At 44.1% G+C, this 23,428-nt stretch overlaps 9 protein-coding genes across 9 annotated transcripts; 5 read left to right on the top strand and 4 right to left on the bottom strand.

The window, feature by feature from the left end:
- Positions 1-2,834: 2,834 nt before the first annotated feature.
- Positions 2,835-3,360, bottom strand: BGW36DRAFT_423327 (uncharacterized protein; the record flags this gene model as incomplete). Its single annotated transcript, XM_046219822.1, has 2 exons — positions 2,835-2,990; positions 3,052-3,360. 2 exons carry the CDS (start codon positions 3,358-3,360, stop codon positions 2,835-2,837), a joined length of 465 nt encoding a protein of 154 aa, XP_046076797.1.
- A 1,574-nt stretch (positions 3,361-4,934) lies between these two features.
- BGW36DRAFT_423326 (alpha-ketoglutarate dependent xanthine dioxygenase) lies at positions 4,935-6,313 on the bottom strand (the record flags this gene model as incomplete). Its single annotated transcript, XM_046219821.1, has 5 exons — positions 4,935-4,990; positions 5,041-5,092; positions 5,147-5,905; positions 5,975-6,199; positions 6,260-6,313. 5 exons carry the CDS (start codon positions 6,311-6,313, stop codon positions 4,935-4,937), a joined length of 1,146 nt encoding a protein of 381 aa, XP_046076796.1.
- A 206-nt stretch (positions 6,314-6,519) lies between these two features.
- BGW36DRAFT_444302 (major facilitator superfamily domain-containing protein) lies at positions 6,520-8,795 on the top strand. Its single transcript, XM_046221637.1, has 2 exons — positions 6,520-8,422; positions 8,507-8,795. The coding sequence occupies exons 1-2, from the start codon at positions 7,016-7,018 to the stop codon at positions 8,732-8,734; spliced, it is 1,635 nt and encodes a 544-aa protein (XP_046076795.1). The 5' UTR covers positions 6,520-7,015; the 3' UTR covers positions 8,735-8,795.
- A 1,090-nt stretch (positions 8,796-9,885) lies between these two features.
- Positions 9,886-11,442, top strand: BGW36DRAFT_287779 (fungal-specific transcription factor domain-containing protein; the record flags this gene model as incomplete). Its single annotated transcript, XM_046210531.1, has 2 exons — positions 9,886-10,455; positions 10,516-11,442. 2 exons carry the CDS (start codon positions 9,886-9,888, stop codon positions 11,440-11,442), a joined length of 1,497 nt encoding a protein of 498 aa, XP_046076794.1.
- Positions 11,443-12,215: 773 nt separating this feature from the next.
- Positions 12,216-12,808, bottom strand: BGW36DRAFT_288357 (concanavalin A-like lectin/glucanase domain-containing protein; the record flags this gene model as incomplete). Its single annotated transcript, XM_046210566.1, has 2 exons — positions 12,216-12,615; positions 12,669-12,808. Coding segments are annotated over 2 exons (540 nt in total), but the record flags the coding sequence as incomplete, so codon positions are not given.
- Positions 12,809-14,697: 1,889 nt separating this feature from the next.
- BGW36DRAFT_289021 (putative alpha-L-arabinofuranosidase precursor) lies at positions 14,698-15,699 on the top strand (the record flags this gene model as incomplete). The annotated part of the gene is made up of 1 exon (XM_046210626.1): positions 14,698-15,699. One exon carries the CDS (start codon positions 14,698-14,700, stop codon positions 15,697-15,699), a length of 1,002 nt encoding a protein of 333 aa, XP_046076792.1.
- A 1,601-nt stretch (positions 15,700-17,300) lies between these two features.
- On the top strand, positions 17,301-20,084 carry BGW36DRAFT_394020 (glycoside hydrolase superfamily; the record flags this gene model as incomplete). The annotated part of the gene is made up of 5 exons (XM_046217876.1): positions 17,301-17,383; positions 17,435-17,644; positions 17,712-18,703; positions 18,757-19,301; positions 19,365-20,084. The coding sequence occupies 5 exons, from the start codon at positions 17,301-17,303 to the stop codon at positions 20,082-20,084; spliced, it is 2,550 nt and encodes an 849-aa protein (XP_046076791.1).
- Positions 20,085-20,145: 61 nt separating this feature from the next.
- Positions 20,146-21,169, bottom strand: BGW36DRAFT_288500 (GDSL Lipase/Acylhydrolase family protein; the record flags this gene model as incomplete). Its single annotated transcript, XM_046210579.1, has 5 exons — positions 20,146-20,288; positions 20,339-20,732; positions 20,798-20,876; positions 20,939-20,978; positions 21,031-21,169. The coding sequence occupies 5 exons, from the start codon at positions 21,167-21,169 to the stop codon at positions 20,146-20,148; spliced, it is 795 nt and encodes a 264-aa protein (XP_046076790.1).
- Positions 21,170-21,279: 110 nt separating this feature from the next.
- Positions 21,280-23,378, top strand: BGW36DRAFT_92095 (general substrate transporter). Its single transcript, XM_046222700.1, has 3 exons — positions 21,280-21,683; positions 21,739-22,497; positions 22,552-23,378. The coding sequence occupies exons 1-3, from the start codon at positions 21,518-21,520 to the stop codon at positions 23,160-23,162; spliced, it is 1,536 nt and encodes a 511-aa protein (XP_046076789.1). The 5' UTR covers positions 21,280-21,517; the 3' UTR covers positions 23,163-23,378.
- Positions 23,379-23,428: the final 50 nt, after the last annotated feature.

Below are 23,428 nucleotides of genomic sequence, written 5' to 3'. Positions count from 1 at the left end.
GCTAGGGTTGGTAGAGTGTGAATATATTGATTCCTATATCGCATGAGGCTTCACTAGTATGTGCCCTGCGTATGGGTAGCTATTTTGCTGCTCCCTTTTACTATGAGGATTTGGCCGCCTGCGTCACGTGCGCTATATAGAATCAACACCAACCTCTGTGCATATGAATAGGGGCGTTACAGGTGGTCGGTTCGGGGGTGGATTCGTTAAATAGAGAGCATTTATTAAGCCGAACTAGCGGCTACTAGCGCATACACAGATGAGAGGGAAGGCTGATATAGCAGCAGTTACACAGCCCTCTCACATAATAGTATATTAATATTAACTTTAACTACACTACATTAATGTGGTTTCCTAACTTAGAAACCTAAACTGCTCTAGTGCAGGTATGGTTCGGTTCGGTGTGATTTTTAGGTTTGGTTTTTGCCACTCTAAGTGCATTATTTTTAAAGATATACTTGCTTATTTTTTTGGCATGTCATGAAGGATCATCCTCATCCATTACACCGTTACAAGAATCCCTAGTGTCTACATAAGCCACGTATTATTGCTGAGGTATCTATATTACTTTCGGTCTAATTACCCATTTCCGTAACCGATGCGTGTGTAAAATTGTCGAGCTAGCCTTGTAACCTTCGGTCCAATAACCCATTTCCGTAAGCGATGCGTGTGTAAAATTGCCGAGTTAGCTACAGTGGTATGAATTACATTTGAGGATATCACTAAAAAATGTGGTAAGAAAAATAAGCACTTAAGATTTAACTAAACCGAAAATAGACAAATTCTTTTGTTATAATGTATAATTTCAGACTAATGCTAAATTATTATGGGGCAATACAAGTACAAATTTTTAGTACTCTCCTCAAACATAATTCATCCCACTGTATGTTATCTTCGGGCTACTTACCCATTTCCGTAACCGATGCGTGTGTAAAAGCATTATTCCTTACATTAACGTGATCTACAGCCGGGCTGTCAACTCAAAGCTTTATGATAAACCGACACACCATGAGGCGTCAGCATTGGCCCTGCTCAGAACTAGATGTTCTCGGTTGAAGGAATCCCTTTTAAGATCAGCTGTACAGAGGATGATCAATGTCTGCGTTAAGTAAAAACGAAATCACCAAAACACTTATTCCGACGGACTCATCCTAGATGGGATCCCGATCGACGATAATACAAAAATGTGGCAGCCTAAGACGGAAGTGGTCAAGGTAGTGTTCAACGTTGTCAAGAAGACGAGACTCTCAGTGGAGAACTTGGTGAAAAGCGATGGTAAGGTTAGGAATTTATATTAATATAGGTGTAACCACCACGACAAGGGCAATTATATAGCACTAACTAGGGGATTATATGCAGCCTACGACCGCGAAAAGCCTAGGAATAAAAGTAAAAGTAAAGTGATAGAGTTCATGTCTTATCTATGGCTCTTTGAAAGCTTCTTTTAGTGCCATGCTCTCAAAGGAAATAACGGCACAGCAAGTCAGTCGATTTGACACATAGCCAGGTGAAAATGTATAGTACCATCTGTGCATGAGGCCGGACGGTGAGATTGTGTATCATGCTTTCCCAGAAATCGTTACTAAGCTGATCCGTGTCTCACCGAAGTACTCCTATACAAGCTATACTCTATTTTACTAGAGCTGTATCGAAGCTGTGACTCAAGTCACACTAGACTGATAATCCATCTGCTAGGTTGTGAGATATACAAGGAGACGGTAAGATCGCATTCAATGGTCACAATCCCAGCCATAGCGCTGTGAGGTCCGAAGCTTTGATTGGATAGGGGACAAGGTGGTTGACTAGTGCGGTGGCTTCGAGTTTGTGATCGTTCCACAGTCACTTAATGGCTGACGCGGATGAAGTAAAGTTGTTTGGAATTTGGAGGTCGTTTTGTTCGAGTCAATTAGAACACCGGTTGCAATGTACCACAATGCTACGATAATCTTACACGCGTGCACGAAATTAAACTTTTTTCGTCACATTACCCGGGATGGGGCCGTGCTGATCATGGTTAATGTTGGCTATTCAGCACTAGGATTGATTATAGCTGTTATATTAATCGGGCAAAGATATCGGCTACGGCTGCAAAATGAATCAATGCCTGCAGTAGTATATTGTGCTGCCTAGATAGTAATCACTGAGAACCTGATATAGTACAGATAATCGCCTTTAAAAGTGGACAATAGCAAAAAAGGTAACAATCAAGAAATATGTATGCGTACATCTAACTGATCTGCCTAAAAAAAGATATAGATGGAGATATGAAGCTGACATTAAATGAGCAGCTTGGACTCATAATATACATGATGCTTAAGCGTTAAAAACTCCTGATATAACTGCCTGGGTAGGATTCAAATGGATTAAAGGCATAACTTTACATAATCTAGATGTATGTAAGGTCTCGTTTATCCGAAGTGGGCCTAAGCTGCAGCGGGTACGGCGGAACAAAGCTAGAAAGAGGCGGAACCAGAAAAACTCAAACCCAGTAGATAAACCCACCAACAGAAAAAAAGGGAGGAAATAGTCATGTTACTGTGCATATAAATAGTCTGGAGGCTCAATGGAAATGGTGCATTGCAAGTCTTGAACGCTGAGTCACATGAGTTTGTAGCTCATTCTACCAGTCTAAAGAGAAAGACAATATATTTATATAGCTTCATTAGACCGTTTACAAAATGATAGAGCGAGAAGAAAGTGTCAAGACATAATTTAGTACGTATGGAAGGATAAAGCAAGACTATTGTCTTATATTGATGGATGGATAATTAGACTACCCAAAAGTAATAATCCGGCCTGAGTAGGAAGATCACTTCTGTTCCTACTTATTGTGATCAATATGTAAGGAATAGCTGGACAACAATATCTCTGCTCGTTGGGTTATATCGGAAAAGATCTGTTGTTGATCCTGCTGCAGGCACTTCAGATGCATACCATGTAAATCCAAGGTCTGAGTAGTACATTCGAATTGGGCTTGTTCTGTCATCACTCTACATCGATATTAGCATCACTAATAATGAATGTTTGTAATCCTGTTACTGAGTAACCTACGTAAAACAATATTGGGTCGGCGGTAGTCATTTCCATTATCCCTGAAGTCACATCCAACCCAATGCTTTGTCCGTTGACTGAAATTTGGCCATTGGTAGCAGTGAAAGTCGCACATGCACTGGCGTCAGCGGTGAATTGAGCTTTGCTGTCAAGGCAGCCCAGGTTCTGAGCATCATCTGTATCAGTGGTCACCTGGACTGTGCCGCTGGTGCCATTAATATATATGTAATTATTTTGGCGTAGCGAGAGAGAAGCTGGAGATGCAAGCGCCGTGGCAGCAAGAACGAGAACAGAAACTTGTAATTGCATAGTGGCTGAGCAAGTTTTGATACAATGATTGATTTATTGGTGTACCTTAATTGCAATGCAGAAAAACATGAAAGGGCAGGCTATTTATAATAGGTTTTCTAGCACTTCATTTACACGAAAGGATCAGGTTTGGAATACTTTGAGTTCGCAATTGTAACCTTCGTCTTACGGTGTAACATGGCGTTTTTGTCGGACCAAACGGAGTGTTCCGGACAATGCTATAACTATTTGTTTATTTATAGCTAATTAGTTAATTGTCCGTTGCTACAGTACAGCACAGCACATAGTTAAGTTAAGCAGCAGCGTAAAGAATTGAATATTCATCCTGCAGTGGTCTCCTACAGAGGCGTCCACCGATCGGTTCCCGACTAGCTTCACCGTGGTTTATGTCGCCAATATAACTAGAGCTTGGTTGAGAAGAAAAGGCCAATGAAAGAAGCAACATATCGCATCAGAGTGGTACTGATCTGAAAAGTCCACCTTGCCACTTTAACATTCGCATCCCTCTCGGTGTTTATTTAATAGCGAGCGAAAGCGAGGCTTACTAATTTGGCCCAATACTTCAACTATTGCGAGTCTCATAGGAATGGAGACTAAAATTACTGTAACCAGATAACCAACTCAATCCCCAAGGAGATTGAATACGCATGTTACCATTTATAATAGCTAGGAGCTTCTAGAGGATCGCTAGAATAACCGCACAACTTTTTTACGTCCCGCGAGGCTGTGTACCCTATAGTGGCCCTTTTTAATAGTGCTCCTTTATCTTTTGTAGTTAACATTAAACGTCAATTCCACATGTTCTTCAATTGTTAAATTCAAAAATAATCTGACTCTTATCTCTAGTGTCTGTCTCTAGAGTCTGCATCATTACCGGCGATGATAATTTCCGTTCCACTAAAGGCCACCAGGGAAATCTATTAGCATGTATTACATCGGTAAATTATTCCTTACAAGTTTTCCCTTTATGGGACTAGCTCTACTAAATATAAAGGGGCACAAAGGTCTTGCATTGGATGTTTTGTTGGCCCTCGGACCTGTTACTTTCCGTCCATAGAATAGTTCGACTCTGTAACCCCAGGAAGCTAACGGTGATGGTTGGAATACAGAGTAACGAGTCTTTAATTCGTTTGTGGGGCAGATCTGAAATAATTTAATACTCTTAATCCGAAAGCACTGAGCCCCGTCCTGTTATAAAACCAATTTGCATAACGCTAAGCCGGTTAGGGCCCAGGCTCCACGCGGCACACGGATACATTTACATATTTTAGTTAGGGCCTGATTTAATGAGAAAATGAGGAATTTTATACAAATAATATAGTGAGATCAAACGACTTATTGGTCGATAATGGTTTTGATGATATGGATCATTCGGGTACGCGCTTGCTGAGTGTTTGAGACATGGTTTCGATGTATATCACGACTCGAATTAAATGGTAATTATATCACTAACATTTGTGACAAAGGAAAGGCAAATCGTTCATAAATAAAACCAGTAGCGACGTTGTGACTAAAACTACAGCATGTTATTCGGACATTTAATTCGCTCTTCCAATCTAGTCTACTCATAGATCTCACACGGAAACCGGCCCGACCGGAAACGTAGAAGACGGAATATGGCACTGATGCACTAAATCACAGTTAAATCAAACGTACGCTTATCAGTAAGGATGAACTTACTCGTTCGAGGACCATAGCTCGTGGGATAGTCGATAGAACTGTGTAAGACCTCCTGCTACCATCAGTCCCCCGATGTATAGAAATAGAAGAGAATGAAGACACTTACCCAATTATTGAACATTACAACATCCCCTTCCTCATACTCTGGGACTAATATTGTTTCCGGAATGCAAATTCGGTCTAGTATGTCATTCAACCAAAGTCGAATTTCTTCCCCATCGTCAACTACGCGCTCTTCGCCCTGCGGCCCAGACTTCATATACAATCTCCGCACCACATCCGGCAGGATTTGGAAAGATTTAACGCCCGTTATTGGGTTTACCCAGACCATTGGAAACTTGTATACCTTCTCCGCCGTCCATGTTGGCAGTTGGTCCAGAGACACTGTCTGACCACCCGGCGCCATGCCCAAGCCGCAATTGCGAATTTTTCGAGTGCCGGTCCACACGTATGGCTGTGGAGCGGGCTCCCACTGGCTGTGATCTGCAAGTGTCCTCTCTTCATCCGTAAGGAGATTATAAAGCTGGGCACTGTCCAAGAAAGCGGTGAGTCCGGGTTTTACGCGCATACTCCGACCAGAGCCGTCGTCCCAGCGGACGGTAAGATCGGGGCCCTTGGGAGCTCGTACGCAGCGGAGCGTCGTAACTCGCGAGGGATACGATCCATAGATAACTCCGTCAAAGTGGAATGCTCCAAATCGAGTTTGCTGATTCTCTAACTCTTCTGGCGAGAGGGGTTCAATATGTGCATCTACGTGTGTGGTGGATCGCACGGTGATCCCTTTGAGTCCGTAATGATCATCCCCTTGGTAACCTTGACCGACAACAGTCACTCCTTTTGACCCGGGGATTGTATGGAACCGTGGCTGGGTGGAATTAATGAATTGAATCCATGGTATTTAACAAAGAAATACTTTGTAGGAAGGGGGACGTACACCGAGAACACCTGTGGTTTCCTCTGTCACATCCTCAGTCTCAAAGCCATGGACCTCCTTTGCACCTGGGTCTAGTCGGTGCACAAAATTGAACTGATTTACCGGGTCCAGATTGTGCTGTCCCTTGACTATGATGACCTTGTGAATGTAGATCGCCTCTTGGATCAATCTAAACTCTACATCACTGAGATTATTCAGATCGGCCCCGGTAACGATTGCTCCAAACTAATTTGCTTTAGTTCCATTTGTTGGTAATAAAGCCTGTTTATATTCATTTACACCCACCTTTGGATTTAATTTGGAGTTTGTGGACAACGGGGTCACTTTGACAGAAGACATGGTGAAGCACTTGCAGCGGAATAGCCGGCGTAACATGAATTTAACTATGACCAATATGATGGCATCAATGATATACGGGAAGATGAGACCGTTTATATATAGGGTGAGTTCATGGCCATCGTCTGGTGTCGTACCGCTATCAACTGCCATTCCTGGCGATCTCCACTTGGATATGAAGAATAATGTGTAATAATATAATGCAAAACAGCCGACTTCCGGAGATGTCTCGTGATCTTAGCCGCCGAGGCGCCAAACGATTCAACCACCAATGATCCGCTGAGTGTTTATCTCAACACAGACTCTTTCTTGGAAGGGCCAACACTAAAATGTGGGCAGACTAGTCATTAAAAGAGGAGCGCACAATATTGCTCATCGCCTAGTCTAATTTGGCGTCAGCTGAAGCTTCTGAGAGCGAGTTAACCGAGCGTATCGTTATCGTGCTGATAAACATACTCCCGGATGGGAAGCTGACAGCGAGCGCCGGGAGCGGGCAATGACCCATGGCTATCTCGCTAGCTGTACGGGACGACAAAATGGTATAACGAACTCGACTCTTATCTGAACGGATTGGTAGATAACAGCATGTTTTGATGATACTTAGGCGTAGGAATCTGTCCATAATGGCGACCTTGCCTCTGAGCTACAAATGCAATTAACAACCTAAATATTGTTTATTCGCAATTGCCATAGTTAGCTGACACCATGACTTCTTCGCTTGATATGGACATACATTCATGGCCCCCAGGCACAGTCCTGCTCGAAGAACAACGAACTCAGGATGCGGACCTTTTCCTCCAGCCCCAACCCTCTGAGGACCCTAATGAACCTTTAAACTGGGGGAGCCTCCGGAAGCATGTTAATTTCGGCTTGACCTGTCTCTACTCGCTGCTCATAACCGAGTTTCTATGCGCTGCTACACCAACCTGGGGCCCGATGCACGATGAGCTTGGCTTTAGTTGGGATATTCTATTTGACAGTTACGCCATAGGGTGTGGCTTCCTGGGTATCGGAGCCGTGCTCCTGACCCCGTTCGCACTCAAATTCGGGCGGCGATCACTGTACCTCCTCAGTATAGTGGTCACCTTCTGCGTCAGCATCTGGAGCGCCAAGATGAGCACAGTTGCCGACATCCTGCTCATCAACGCAATTTCATGTCTATTTGGAGCGCTCTCCGAAGTTATTATCCAAATGACTGTCGTGGACATCTTCTTTGTTCATCAACGTGGACGTATGAATGCGATATTCATCTGGACAGTCCAGATCGGGGCATCCTTGGGCCCCCTAGCAGCTGGTTACGTGACAGTCTCGCAGGGCTGGCGTTGGGTATGGTGGTGGAATGTGGTCTTTTTTGGTATCTGTATTATTCTTTTCGCCTTTTTTTACGAAGAGACCAAGTATATTCCTCACGTCCTTGGCACAAATAACGAGGGTGATGCGGTGGTGTCTCAGACAACACAACGAAAGGGAGACACAGAAATCAAATGCACCAACACGACCTCAGTTTCGTGCGCCGTAGAGGATCCAAAAGCAGATTATCACCCACAACCCAAAACCAGCATAGTCATAAATCCCAACATTCCTATGCGCAGCTATCGTCAGCGCCTCTCGCTTGCTACTTCCTTGCCAGGAGAGTGGAAAGCCTTTGCCCGCCACGCTTGGCAACCGTTCATAATCCTCGTTACTTTCCCGGGTGTACTCTTTGTCGCCCTTGTCTACGGCATTCTGATAGCGCTACAGAACGCTCTGAGCACCACCATGTCCAGTCTCATGACAGAGCCCCCGTACAATTTCTCTGCTAACCAGATCGGCCTCATGAACCTACCACTGTTCATCGGCGTGACGATCGGATCCCTGCTCGTCGGCCCTCTCAGCGATCGCTGGATCGTTTTGTGCGCCCGTCGAAACGGCGGTATCTACGAGCCTGAAAGCCGCCTGTGGTTAATCCTTCCATGGATTCCCATCCTGCTAGCTGGGGCCCTGACTTTTGGGTTTGGCATTGAACAGGGTTTACCGTGGCCCGTAATCGCGGTAGGTATCGTCCTTTGTTCAGCAGGAGTCGCGCCTATCAATATCATTGCTTTGACATATGTTACTGATTCTTATAATGATGTAAGTTCTAACTCACCTTTTTTTAATTCTGTTCCTTCCGCTCCATTCTCGCTCTTTGTTAGATCTAGTATTAACTATTGGTAGATCGTTGGTGATGCACTGGTAGGCATCACTTTTATACGTAATGCGGTCAATACAGGTATTATCTTCGCCCTCACCCCTTGGTTTGCGGCGATAGGCGTCCAATATGTGATCTTAACGTTAGCACTTATTGCAACCTTGATCTTGTCCTTTGTGATGGTTTTTTTGAAATGGGGCAAGCGTTTCCGAGAACAAACATCAGTCAGGTATAAGAAGTTTTCGTTCAAGTAGACAACTCAAGGCGCATAATAGGCTTATATTGTCTATAAAGGTACCGAATTCTTCTATATTGCGTATTTATTCCTTTTCCGGATAGCCTCCACAAATTGCCAGCGTTGTTTGTGACCTGTTGTTAGATTCTAGGTTGAACAATTTTAAAAATCTCGATGTCTTACTTATGCTAATCGGTAGGATCATATGTAGCTAGAATTCCTGTTACCCCCATGCATTTATTTGATTATCAATAGCGATGACGCTCATTAGACATAATCAGAGGGAACTAAGCAATGTGACGTATTCCACAAGTAACTGATCTGGCCATACAGCTGTAACTTATGTATCTGATCTACGCGCAAAAAGTTCACATGATCGTGTGAATCAGCTCTGTATTGCACAGAAATTCGCCATTGTGAGATCTTAACTTAACTATTCACAATACTTATCAATAATATTTGAATAAAATTTAACTCCTATATACAGGGTCGCATAAATAATACAGTCTTTAAACAGCGTTTTATAGAATCCAATATTTCCTGAAACTCCGCTCTATTAATAAACTGTAATTTATTCTATACAATATCTATCTATATAAATTTATATGATTTATCATTTTTAATATCATATTTGTCATATTATTAGTATATTATTAAAGTTTATGAAGCGTTATCAAGCAAAAAAGCGGATATTAAAGTTTTAGAAACGGTCATGAGAACTGATCAATACGCGATTATCGGGTGTAACGGCATATGTTATGGTTTGGCCGAGCCTCGGTGTCTAAGTCGGCTGAACCCCAGAGAGCGGGATTGGATTTTTCTTCTTGAACTGAGCATCATTAATGCATACAGGAAAATGGCTAGAAAATCTGTGGACCTGAAGATTCCAGTTCCTAAAACAAAGACATTCAATGGGTAAAGTTACGCATACGTCCCAGTTAACTGATCAGGAGGTAATTAACATGACCTCGTAGCTGCTGGACATGTCGCCAGAGAAAGGTCAAGTGCGATCTGGCGCGACCAAGCTGTCTGCGGTGCCGACAGGCAGGGAAGCATTGTGAAGGATATGGCTTGAAACTGACTTGGACGAATGTCAAGAGTGACAAACCTTCTACTAAACGGAGACAGATGGTCGCCCCTCGTACGTCGTGGGGATTCAATATGCGCCAAATGCTCTACCTGCTCTCCCATATCGACTGTGTAGTTGCCAACTCCTCAGTCCAGAGTGGCCCCTTTTCTGTGTTTCCAGTGTACACACCACATTTACCACCTTGTATAGATAATCCAATAATACGGAGAAATCAACCTGCTTCTTCACCATCCGATGAAAGGCTATCATTGATTCCGGCACCAAGCACATCTTGTCAACGGCCGCTCGCTGCGCGGTTATTTCACCATTATGTCACGTGTGTGAGTACTCTCTTGCAGCCTGTTGGCCACCTCACAAATTACTACAACATTGTGTATACTCCTCAAGCCATGATTGGTGCCGGGAATCTTTTTGGTCCTACAATTCTAGAGCCCCCATCTAGTACCCAATCAATATTCTATTCCTTACTTGCCACTGCAGCTTTCCATCTCCGCGGGATCCAAGCGGAGCAGACATTAAACTCTAGGGAGATGGATCGAATCGGTAGATTTTGCCGTATGTTGGCCTACCAGCATCTCCGGAGGGGCCTGGAAAGCACGGAGGACCTCCAGACTGCCATGGCGGCGGTTCTGTCAATGGTTACAATTGATGTAGGATAAAACTTCCTTCTGCAGCTCATGTCTATGTTCTGACTCTCCAATCTCAATAAGGTAATGGAAGGAAACTTGTTAGAATATTGGCACCACCTCAAAGGCTTTCAACAGCTCCGGCTTCTCCAAGGGGCAACTACTTCTAGCAAGTCTATCCAGACGTATCTTCAGACCATCTTTTATTTTCAATCAACCCTCTCCCAGAGTACAGACTGCAGCCTGCCTCAGATCCCTTGGCCGGTCGACACCCGAGGCTCGCTAATGCACATACAAGCGCTCACAGCCATTCCAGACATTGACAACCACCTTCTCCAGCAAACATACAGTATCACCTCCACTCTGGTCATGTTCATCCGCCTTATTACCTGCCTCTCCCAGCATGTTTCCTACTTTATCTCTGAACAGTTGTCCCTCCCTAAGATCTTTTGTGACGCTCTTGCCACACTAGAAAAGAACCTCCACTTATACGACATTGGCTGTGAGAAACTAATAAATATGACCCCGATCCAAAGTACGTTATTCCGTCTTCATCTCTTGGCCTTCCAGCAAGCGATCCACATCTACTACCTAACCTCGCTGGTCCTGCCACTGGAGACCCAAGAAAGCCATGGGACCTCTTGCATTGAACTACGAGTCCAACGCTACGCGCGCCAGGTAGGAAATTATCTACTCCGTATTGAGTTTTTGAAGCGAGAAAGTACAACGCCTTGTGACGGATTCCAAACCGCCCCAATTCCGTGGCCCGGGTTTATTGCCTCGTGCGAAGCGGATCCTAGTCAGCGTCAACTGTGGACAGAATGGTGGACGGGGATGTTAGGATACCAGATCGGTAATATTCACGTCTTATTTGAAATAGTCCAAGATGTATGGCGTTCTCGGGATCAACTTCAGGGAAAGGAAACGGATAAAAGGGAGTATGGCGAAGGGAGACTGCCAATTTGGAAGAGGGTGTTGTCCCGTGGTAAAAAGAGGATTCTTGCTCTTTAACGAACCCCATTTGAGTAAATCAAATTTCTATGAGTCAAACTCTTGGGTCTAATACCACGTCAGAACTTCATAATCCTGGCTGAAACTCTAAAAGCTTCAAGGCTGGCTGTGCAATTCACGGCAACTCTCGTAAGCTAAGAAATGCGGCTATGATATACAAGCACCCGAATGACAATTTCCCTTGCCACAATAATCCGTTGAATTTTCATATTATCCTGAAATAGAGCAGCAAGTTCCAAAATAAGTGTCAGCACATGTTTTGTTTCCCGAAAAAAACAAGCCCGCAGGTGCCACAAGTGCCAGGTCCTCCATTATTAGGATCACAAGCCCCATTGTATCAGTTACCAGGACCACAAAAGTCGGTTGTATTTCCACCGTAACCGTAGATAGATCAGCAGTTACCAGATAGGCAGTCATAATAGTTGTTTGCAGGACCACATGAGCCATTTGATATAGCACGCCAGCTTCAAATTCCTTCCTCGGGTGATTGTTTTGGGATCCCATCAAGATCCAGATCTGAAGGTGTTGTTTGTTTCTTTCCATTAAGGGCTACTTTCATGAGCATGTGTAATGCCATACAAGCATCAACTCGAGGCAGAGTAGGTAACTATTGCTAACTTCTGAAACTTCTGTCCGGTCCGTCACAAGATGATACAAATTGAGGTTGAGGTTTACTTTTCTTTTTACAAATTTTCTAAATAGAATGATCACAACCCCGTATCAGAGTGTGCTATGTATTTAGCTATAGCACATATGAAGAAAGCAGCAGCCATCTACTTCGTAACTGTCTGGTAGCAACTTCTACTACCACTCCAACTCTCAACAGCGACGACCTGTAAGTTTAGAGTTCCTAGGTCCATTCCAAGCTCCCTCCAGGCATTGAAATGGTTTTCAACAGTGATAGTTCCACTCACTCGGGAGGAGTCGCGGATTGAGATGCACTGATTGAAGGTTGCGGTGCCTTCAATAGACGGCTCGTTAACGCGCTCATTCTCCCAAATAGAGTATGTGGCACCGTCACTATACACAGTCCCCTTTTTGGTACCACCCTGGTCCATGTTTACTTCTTCGTCAATTATATAATATTCAACTAGTGGATTGGTACTCCACCCATACACAGAAAGGCTAGCAAATCCAGAATCAACACTGAAGCTACCAGCATGAGTAATGGGTCTGCAGAGAAAACGTCAGTCATAATGATGACAAAATGGAAGCATTATATATACTCGGTATCTCCAGGATTCCAGCCAACACCCACAACAAAATCATCCGTGGTATCCCAAGAGACGTAGAATTCACCATTCGCAGGAGAGAAGGACACCGTTCCGCCAGTGGTATAGTCCTGCTCATAATTAGTAGAACGGCGGGACAATGTCAAGTACGGGGGGCGAGCAAAAGTGGGTTGTCGAAATCCAAGATGAAGTTGTGAGAGCCACGTTTCGTCAGGACAGATGGTTGAGAGAGTTCAGCAGAAATAACTCTTGATGTGGCTACAACAGCAAGGGCCATGATAATGTGCGCAAGATAAGACATACTGACAATGATGTTGTTATCTGAGATGAGATATTTAAATTATATTCATATGAGTACGATACGCAGAATGTGTTGAGCAAAGACACTTCTCAGCGTGTTTTGCCTGTCTTCATACGAAAAGCTTTATAGGGTCAGTTGCTAGAAGTTGACCAGACATTGCCAATAGATCTGCAAACAGTAGAGACGTTACGTCTTTTCCCTTCCAGAGATCTAATACGGCGGTATTGCGATGGGGTTCTTTTATTTTTTTCAAAATCATAGCTTTTTTGTGGATTATCAAACTAACCTATCAATAAGATCTAAACCCCAGGCCGATATTCCGCAACACGAAATTTGCCATACTCCGCTTATTATCCGGTACAAAATAGCCTGCTTTTCATGTTGTGTAAAATTATTTAGCCAGAACTCTTGAAGGGTTTCTTCCTTTCTCGTCATATTCGAATATCAATGCTACCGAGAATTGTAAACTCTAAAGAGAATAATTTTTAAGGAATATAATAACAACATAACACAGGTGGTTAACTATAGGCCATGTATAAATATTTTAAACCCTATGTGGTCGGCGAAAAATCTAGGTTTTCAATCCCAGACTTATTCTCACACCTAGATTCATACCCAGCTGTCCCTCGTGCAAAAAAAAGGCTTAGTTGCAATGTTTATCAAGTAATCATCCAACAAACCCGGCTAATAGTACTACGCCATCGGAATTATGGAGTTCTAGCGTTGCTCATGTATTAGGCTGTGAAGTACGGAGTATTTAAATAAATTTGCATATGATGCTCTTTTCCCTTCTTCGTTTGAAGATATCTCTACACTAGACTGAGTTTGGTTGGTTAATTAGATATATATAAGTTACCACAGACGTTTATTGGCGGGATGATTGCCCACTACCGAGTAGCTACTTCGCGGGGTAACATTGCAAGGCGCTCTACTTGGAGCTATGCAGATTACGGAAATTTCCCGACGGGCCATGCTTCCTGCAATTGGACTAGCGTTTCATTATGTTTCGTATCAAATGGACTTTATATTAACATACTTAGGTTCATGGTGCAACATGTTTTGAAACACGTTTTGATTGGGGCAAAAAAGAGGCGCAAATATGAAGTATCTCCGCGATTGGTTAATACTCTCTCTTTGAGCACACCTGCCGGGATTCCTCCGTGTAGTGTTATGTCAATGATACAACCAAACTATTTCTTAATTTATGCAGTGTTCCAAAAGCTGACGCACCATACGTGATGAAAGCTTGGATATAACCGCAACCGAGCATGAGACACCATCAGTCATGAGAGCTTCAATGTGAACAGATTAAATCACTAGATATTTTATCATATAACAGGTGTTTTTATCAATACTCACCAAGTCCTACTTGGACGACTTATCGACAAATTATGTCATATTAGCGCCGAACGTACTATACAGCTTGAAGGCCCCGGCATACTACTAGCCATCAACACTACCTCATGATCGTAAAAGATCGTCATACTTTACAACAAGTTCCACAGTAAGAAATAGGTCGCATTTGAATACACCCTGTTTAGCCTAAAGTCTTATCTACTTCTTCTGATGTAATTTACTCGTCTATTTTTACCGGACATGGTCCTTGTAAATGTTTCAGTGATGCAGGGGGTCATTATAAATAAGAAGGAGATGACAAGGTATATCAGTGCGACCTTGAACAACATTTGATCTTGCCAGGCTTTCTTCCAATACACTTTTAACATGATTTCATTTGCCACTGTGTACCTGGCAGTGCTCCCAGTTGTAGCTGGCCGAGCACTGCTCGGGGTTAGAGATGCTTCGGTGGCCTCGAGTACCTGTGCTCTTCCGTCGACGTATGAGTGGTCATCAACCGGATCGCTAGCGAGCCCGCGGACGGGTTTTGTCTCTGTTAAGGATTTCAGCCACGTTCCATACAATGGCCAGCATCTCGTGTATGCGTCAGACGTCAATTCTGGAGGAAGCTATGGTTCCTTACAGTTCAGTCTTTTCTCGGACTGGTCTGAGATGACCTCGGCGAGCCAGAATACGATGAATACAGGAGCAGTCGCGCCTTGCCTTTTCTACTTCACTCCAAAGAGCGTATGGGTACTCGCCTACGAATGGGGGGCGAGCCCATTCAATTACATGACGTCAAGTGATCCTACCAATGCAAATGGATGGTCATCGCCGCAGTCGCTCTCCACTGGAAGCCTCTCCAGCTCAAGCACGGGCCCTATCGACCCGGCACTCATTGGTGATGACACGAATATGTATTTGTTCTTTGCTGGAGATGATGGCAAAATTTACCGGTCCAGCATGGCCCTCGATGAGTTCCCGAGCAGCTTCGGCTCGTCTGCAACAGTGGTCCTTAGCGATTCGACGGACAACCTGTTTGAAGCCGTTCAGGTATACTCTGTCGAGGGCCAGAATCAGTATCTCATGATCGTCGAGGCGATTGGAGCAAATGGGAGGTACTTCCGCTCATTCACCGCTACTAGTCTAAACGGATCCTGGACATCGCAAGCCACAAGTGAATCAGCGCCGTTCGCTGGCAAGGCCAACAGCGGTTCCACCTGGACCAACGACATCAGTAGCGGCGACCTCATTCGCAGCAGTGCTGATTATACGATGCCCATCGATCCTTGCAACCTGCAATTCCTCTACCAAGGGCGAGCCACCGATTCCAGTGGCTCTTATAACCTCCTGCCTTATCGGCCCGGTCTTCTGACACTGAAGACCTAGGTTGTGATGGGGTGCATGTGACGGGCCAGAGGTCTCGATCAGCCAATGAATGTCGTAGTATATCTTGGGCTATCCGAGAGCTAGTATTCAGGTTTGGTAACAAGATATACCGCAAAGAAGATAAATCTATCTAGATACTTTCATTAGGATGGATAGGGGCCTATGTCGACCTTTGTACGCAATAGTGAAAGTACTCAGCAACAAATCGAGCTTAGTCACAAATTCTTCGAACAGATTGAGATACAAGCCTGATTTCCAGGAACTCATCTATCTAGACGGTTTTATATCCAGATTTACATTATTATCTCAGGGGTAAGGGGACATTAATTCATTCTCGTCACTTTTGGTGCAGTGTTTTGACGCGGTTGATGGTAATTTTAGGCGTTCCAAATCTATCCCTAAAATGCTTTGTGCCAAATATTCCGACAGGTGCTCTAAATGACGTGGTGTTAATCCCTCCCTGGTACACTAAGCTCAGCACCTAGTAATTCTGTATGGCAGAATAATAACTCGCCAGAAAACTGTATTTTTACAAAGATAAAAATGCTCATAATTCAGAAAGAACCGCCTGGGTTAATTGCTTGATCTATTTCTGTAAACAAATACACGTGGAATCCAGCAATTGACATACCTACGAACACCATTTCTTAAGAACAACCAAACATAGCCCATTCATGTCGCTGTGTATAATATTTTTTTGCTCTTTACGAACTAGTACTTCAAAACTTATAATGTGTAGTAAATACACCATCTGTTGATCACCTCGAATATGTCAGTTCCTGGTATGAACCATGTAAAGGGTATGGATCATTGGATGATGGTGTCACTTATGAAATCAGTAAGGGCATATAAATAATACAGAAAAGCAAGATATATACCTCAAAACTTTTCATAATACTGATCTCTTCTACTCTTCTCTTACTGGGCGCATCTACATAGGACCGCGAGGTGTGAGAGCAATCTGGTAAGAGTATTCCACAAAAATTAACCTTGCTGCTGTGTATAATTAAGAACCCACTTCTATCCTGATCTTAGTAATTTTAGCTATGGTAAGAACATGTTATCTGCAGAAAAAGATAGCAAAGACTGGTAAGATGCCAATAACCATTGCTAGATTAATCAGCCTTATTTAGCAAAATACTATAACAGTAAAATAAGGAAGAAAATTCCTTACTAATATCTACTTTAATTATTACCTAAAAAGATAATTATAAATTAGAAGCTATATTGGTCCTCTTCAATCCTAATCTAATTTATATAGTATGAATAATAATTATCATAACAAGAACTGTAAAATCGAAAATGGCCAATACCCTGTTCGCCCCACTAATCACCACTAGCCCTGAGGGATGACGTTAAGCTTGTGCGGGATGATCAGACATACTTTTCTCTATTTTTTAGGAAAACAATTATATCAAGTGTCTTAGATATTTAGATTAGATAATCACAATTATATAGCTTGGTTAGCGAGGCCCTTCATATTCAGATGGCATGCGCACATAAACCAAGAAGAATTAGTTACATGATACTACATTGCCGAGGATAATTGTCGGGGCTTTGATTATTATTATCAGTACAATTCCATTCCACTATAATCTAATATGTTGCGCCGTACAGCCTTGACCGACTTCCAATGGTCAGACGAAGAGGGAAAGTTGAGCGGAGAGACGAAGATTCCTACAAAGTAAGTAGCGCTTACTTACTCTGAGCGAAATTTCTAAATTCATGTTTGTAGTATTCACTTGGACCTTCTGGCAGCCAAGCACATTCCAGACCCTTTCATTAGCACCAATGAAAAAGATGTTCAATGGGTTGATTCGAAAAATTGGGTGTATACCACCCATTTTACTGCGAGTCCTGAAGTGGCAGGATATCAAGCCGCTCTTTTGTTCGAAGGACTGGACACTTTTGCTAGTGTGGAGTTGAACGGTGCTCAGCTATGCAAGTGAGTATAAAGCATCACACTTCGAGTAATGGCAAAGACGTGGAATAAGGAATGCTAATAAGCCTAGGTCCGATAACATGTTCGTTCCTAAGCATATCGAACTGGCGCCCGGTCTACTGAAGAATGAAAACGTCCTCAAAATTACTTTTCAGTCGGCAATGAAGGTAGGAAACTCAATATATAAAGAAAGAGGTCACCTTGTATGCTGGAATGGCCAGTATGAGCGAGTATATGTACGAAAAGCACAGTACCATTTTGGTTGGGACTGGGGACCCTCGCTTGTCACGGCAGGACCCTGGAAGCCAATTTATCTGGAGACCTACCAAGCTCGACTTGACGATGTTAGAGTCGAGGCGCGATTATCCGAAGATCTTAAAGATGGAACATTGTTTTTGAGCTGTGATATTCGCCACGACTCTGATGGGTACGCACTGGAGAGTACTGTTGTTGATCCTAAGGGGGTAACACTAATCTCGAGAAATATTGAAAAGAAACAAGGCACAGCTATCTCTATTCCTGATGTACAAGTTTGGTATCCCTTCACCCATGGCAAACAACCTCTATACGAAGTGAGAACATCTCTTCGCAACAGTGATGACAATACAATCCTCCACACAGTGTCTCACACTGTTGGCTTCCGTCGGGTTAAATTAGTCCAGTCGCCACTGAAAGAGGGATCGACATTTTACTTTAAAATCAATGAAATACCTATATTCATGGGCGGCAGTAACTGGATCCCTGGTGACAATTTCCTCACTCGAATGACTCCAGATCGATATGCTAGGTGGATCGATCTAGCTGTGCGTGGCAACCAGAATATGATCCGGGTTTGGGGTGGAGGAATATATGAAGACGATGCCTTTTTTGATGAATGCGACCGTCGCGGATTGCTTGTCTGGCAAGACTTTGCATTCGCATGTGGACAGTATCCATCTGATGAAAGGTTTGTCGAGAGCGTTAAAAAGGAAGCTGTGGCAGCAGTACAGCGGCTACGCAACCATCCATCGTTGTGTATATTTGCGGGCAATAACGAAGATTATCAGGTTGCCAATGAAGGATGTATGTGCCTCGGTTTATACAAGATTGTGAGACAAGCAGCTGACCTCATTTAGTGAAACATGACATGAAAACTCCAGAATCCGAATGGAAAAATACTAAATTCGGTGCTCGCTATACCTACGAGAAGATTCTCCCAGACATTATTCGTCAGCACGCACCCTGGATCACGTATTGGCCAGGCTCTCCTTTTGGCGGAGAAGACAACAATAGTGACCGCACGATTGGAGATGTACATATCTGGAATGTTTCTAGTGGGATGTTGGTTCCTTACCAAAGGTATCCCGACCTTTGTGCACGGTTTATTTCTGAGTTTGGCATGATTTCTTGTCCTCATTTCGAGACGGTGCAACAGGCTTTCTTTGATCCTGCTGATACAGATCGCCATCCTCAATCCCTTGCCTTCGAACACCATTGTAAAGCGTCGAGCTATGAAAAGAGGATGTTTACCTGCATGGGAGAGAATTTTCGACTATCATTTGATTTACAGAAATACATCTATTTGTCGCAATTGACGCAGAGTGAAGCAATGGGCTACGCTTTTCGGGGATGGAGAAGGCAATTCCAAGGGAGGCTGTGCGGCGGGGCCTTGGTATGGCAGGTTCGTTTCCTACATCTCCTTCTAGGAATAGATCCATCATTTCTAAATCATTTGATTCTATAGATGAATGATTCCTGGCCGGTATCTAGTTGGGCCATCGTCGACTACTACGAGAGACCGAAGCCAGCGTACCACGTGATCGCCAGAGCCCTGAAATCGCTTGCTATCGGTGTTATTCGACGACCCAAAATCGAAGTTCGGCCAAATTTCCAGCATTTGGCTCTGATCAATGGAAAAATGAAAGCTGACGCTGCGGGGGTTATTGCGCATGCCACGCCTCACATCTACCCTCCCAAAGAATCTACCTTTTCTGTCTGGATTGCCAACTCTGGAATGGAGAGAGTGAGAGGAACTGTGGAGCTGAGATATGTTTCTATTGTGACAGGACTAGACGTGTGTTTGGCACAGACATGGTCAATTGATATTCTAGCCCTGGGGACGACGGAAATCGTTGCAGACAAGGAGACCCCAGAGGGTGAGCCGACGGTTTTGGCTGCTAGACTGTTTGATGAGTCTAGAGAATGTGTCATATCGAGAGAAAGTGATTGGCCACAGCCATTTAAACATTATACATTTCCTGACAGGGGTCTGATAGTTAAAGCTGTTGGAGAGACGGTGTATATCTCGGCAAAGAAACCTGTCAAGGGGCTGGTGTTGTTGAATGATGGTGTGACGTGGTCCGATAATTGTCTTGATATTATTCCGGGCGACCCTCAAACTGTTGAAGCAATGGGTCTTAATGGGGAAGTGGAATTTATTTATTACGGACAAGAGGATTCATGATCTCAAAGCTGCTGGTCATATATTCTATTTCTTAGTCAATCTATTTACCTACCGTTCTGCTTTAGTCATCATATCGAGGAGCATTCTGCCATCCTGCAAACACCATTGGTAACTTTTCAGGTGTCTGGTTTGGAAAACTTTGATGGATCACGTCTCTCACTTCCCTGTAAAGCAGTCTATACCCGTCCGCACTTAGATGGAGACCTTGATGAAGTCAGTATCAATTTCAGTATACAGCGAAAGGGAGAAATTACCATCGTATAAAAGACTCTGAAGTACCTCGTTTTTCTGAACCTCCAGTGATCCCTTCAATGCCCGCCCTTGCTCCCATCCAGCTTCTCTCATAAATGCCGACCAGATATCAACTCCAACGACATTCATTCTGCTCGCAACATCCAAACAAGCCTCTGCATACTTTTTAGTATTCTCAGCTCGTCTCCTCAAAAATGGAAACCCCTTTTGTATATCAAGCTGCTTTTGCTGGTGTTCGCAGATTGGAGGTGGAGTGACCACGATGATATTTGGATTTTGTTGGCGGGTAGACGGATGCGTGATAATGTATTCGAGATTGGCCTTGTATTCGTCTACGGAGACGTGATGTCTCGAAGTTCGGTCGATGACAGAGTCATTGGCACCGAAGAACAGCAGCTTGCGAAATATTAGATATTAATTCAATGTTCCTGGAGACATTTCAGGAATAGAGGAAAGGTTACAAGAAATCGCACACGAGCAATGTGCGGAGGTGGAAAAAACCGAGGATATATCAGTCTTATATTGGCAGTGTTGTATCCACTAAAATGGGTCAATTATGTTTGCATATCTATATAATTACATTTTCGCATTGGATTTCTAACCTGAAGCCACGGTTAATGACGTCCAACCGACGAGCGTAATCTTCTTGGTGATTAAATGTCAATCAATTTAGATAGGTAGAAGCATGGCATACCATGTGCTAAAGCGGGAACAAACCCAAATCCGCCCTCATGGTTTGAAGCGTTCTGCGTGATTGAATCACCAAGCAGAATGAATTGATCAAAGGTGACAAAATCTTCAGCCAAGGCATCAGCCGTACGCTCGTGAGACATCGCGACGGACGGCGTCATAAAGTTGCAAGGGTTGAACTTAGCAAGGGTTGGAGAAAGGCGGCAATCAAATTATTTTTAATCGAGGGCACATCAATTGCCGAGCCGATGAAGTGGAAATAAGGTTCGCGATTGGCCCCGTTCAGTGGGAACTGTGGGATAGAAGATCAGAAGATCATCCCGCACTGCGCAGAGCACCCCTGAGACACGACACAAGCCTTGGCATTGACGCTGACATTTGGGAATGTGGAGACGTGACCTGAAGGGCTTTTATATCCAAAGACACCTCTTGCATCTATGCGCAAGATGTGGTTAATCCTCACAGTAGTAGGAATTCACTGAACCAGGGTCATGTCCGAACTCAAAGACGACACCGTGTCTCATGTCGAGATGTCTAAGGACGCACACCTCGACAGCCTAGAGGCTGAGATGAGGACTGAAATGCTCCATTCAAAGACAAAGAAATTCTCCAAGGCATCGATACAGCTGTATCTCTTTTTGTTCTTGGCCTACTGCAGTAAGACATCTCCCTCTCAAAGGCAGCCAGCAGACCGCATGATTGACGATAGCAGACTCATGGGGCACCGGATTCGACTCCTCGCTCATGTCAGCCATGAACAGCAGCGACCGCTGGCACAGCGATCTAGGTGTGCCCAAAACTGGCAGTCTCCTCGGCATTGTTACCGCCATCTACACCATTGGCAATATGACAGGGTCATTTGTCGCCGGACCAGCTGGTGATCGCTGGGGACGGAAAGTGGGCATGGTGATCGGCAGCACAATCACGCTGGTAGGTGCCATAGTACTATTTTCGGCTCAGAACCACCATGCATTCCTCGCCGGTCGCTTCCTGACAGGTTTTGGCCTGGCTATCAACCGGTCCTCGGCGCCCTCGTGGGTGGCCGAAATGAGTCCTCCGCAATGGCGCGGTCCGGCTATCATGTTGTACAACTCGCTCTGGCTGATCGGTGCGATTATTGCCAGTGCGATTGCATTTGCGTCGGGCCCGATTCAGTCGTCGCTCTCTTGGAGATTGCCATTGATCCTTCAGGTGGTGCCCACGTCGATTGTTCTCCTTGGTGTCTGGTTCTTGCCCGAGTCGCCTCGGTGGTTGATTGCCAATGATCGATTAGACGACGCTCATCGCATCTTAACTAAATATCACGCAGACGGCGACGAGAATTCTTGTCTTGTTTCTCTGGAGATTGCCGAAATGCGGGAGAGCATTAAACTTGAGGCGTCTGATAAACGCTGGTACGACTACTCGGAACTTGTCACCACGCGGGCAAATCGGTATAGGCTGTTTATGGTTGTTTCGATAGGAGTGATCGGTATTTCACCACTATTCCAAGTTTTATTGTGTTAATAACTTACTCTTTCTGCAGGCCAATGGGGCGGCAGCAACCTCACTGGGTATTACCTGGCCAACAACCTGCGCAACATCGGCATCACAGCACCGAACCGGCTGCTGTTGTTCAACATGGCATACTACATATCGTCGTTGGGCGGGGCGACTATTGGTTCATTGCTCTCGAACAAAATCGGTCGTCGTCCGCAACTCCTCTTCGGGTGTCTGTCGATGAGTGCATGTTTAGTTGCTCTAACCGGGGTGACATCGCAATACCATCGGGGAGAAGCATCCTCGCTGTCTAACCTTACTATTGCATTTATCTTCTTCGTCGGCATTTTCCATGCCGGGGGAGTGAATCCGCTGGTAGTCGCGTATCCAGTGGAATGTCTACATACAAATACACGCTCAAAGGGCATGGGGGTTAATAATTTAGTGCTCAACGCGGCGGAGTTTGTGAATACGTATGCGGCACCCATTGCGTTGGCGAATATTGCCTGGAGGATTTATATTGTGTATGCGGTTTGGAATATTGTGCAGGCTATTTGGGTGTACTTGTTTTTTGTGGAGACAAAGGATAGGACTTTGGAGGAGATGGATGAGATTTTCGAGGCGAAGAGCCCGGTTAAGGCGTCCATACGTAGATGATGCAAATGCTCCAATTCTTAGTATTCTGATACCTGAACCACTTATGGTGCTAAAATACCATCAGTCTACCTTGACTATGTATATCTATGAGTGATTCTTCAAATCAATGAGATATCCAGAAATCACCAAGTTCACGGTACTGCTTAATGAGTACATGTGATATTCTTATCAGCTTCAAATGTTCTAAATGTCCAATTATACATGTTTGGTATTGACCATTGTACGATTTCAAATATAGGGTATAAAATCAAATATCACATCAATTG

Source organism: Talaromyces proteolyticus, assembly GCF_021365285.1.
Source record: "Talaromyces proteolyticus strain PMI_201 chromosome Unknown BGW36scaffold_2, whole genome shotgun sequence".
Lineage (NCBI taxonomy): Eukaryota > Fungi > Ascomycota > Eurotiomycetes > Eurotiales > Trichocomaceae > Talaromyces > Talaromyces proteolyticus.
The sequence above is the reverse complement of the archived record's forward strand: the minus strand, read 5'-3'. Positions and strand labels throughout refer to the sequence as shown.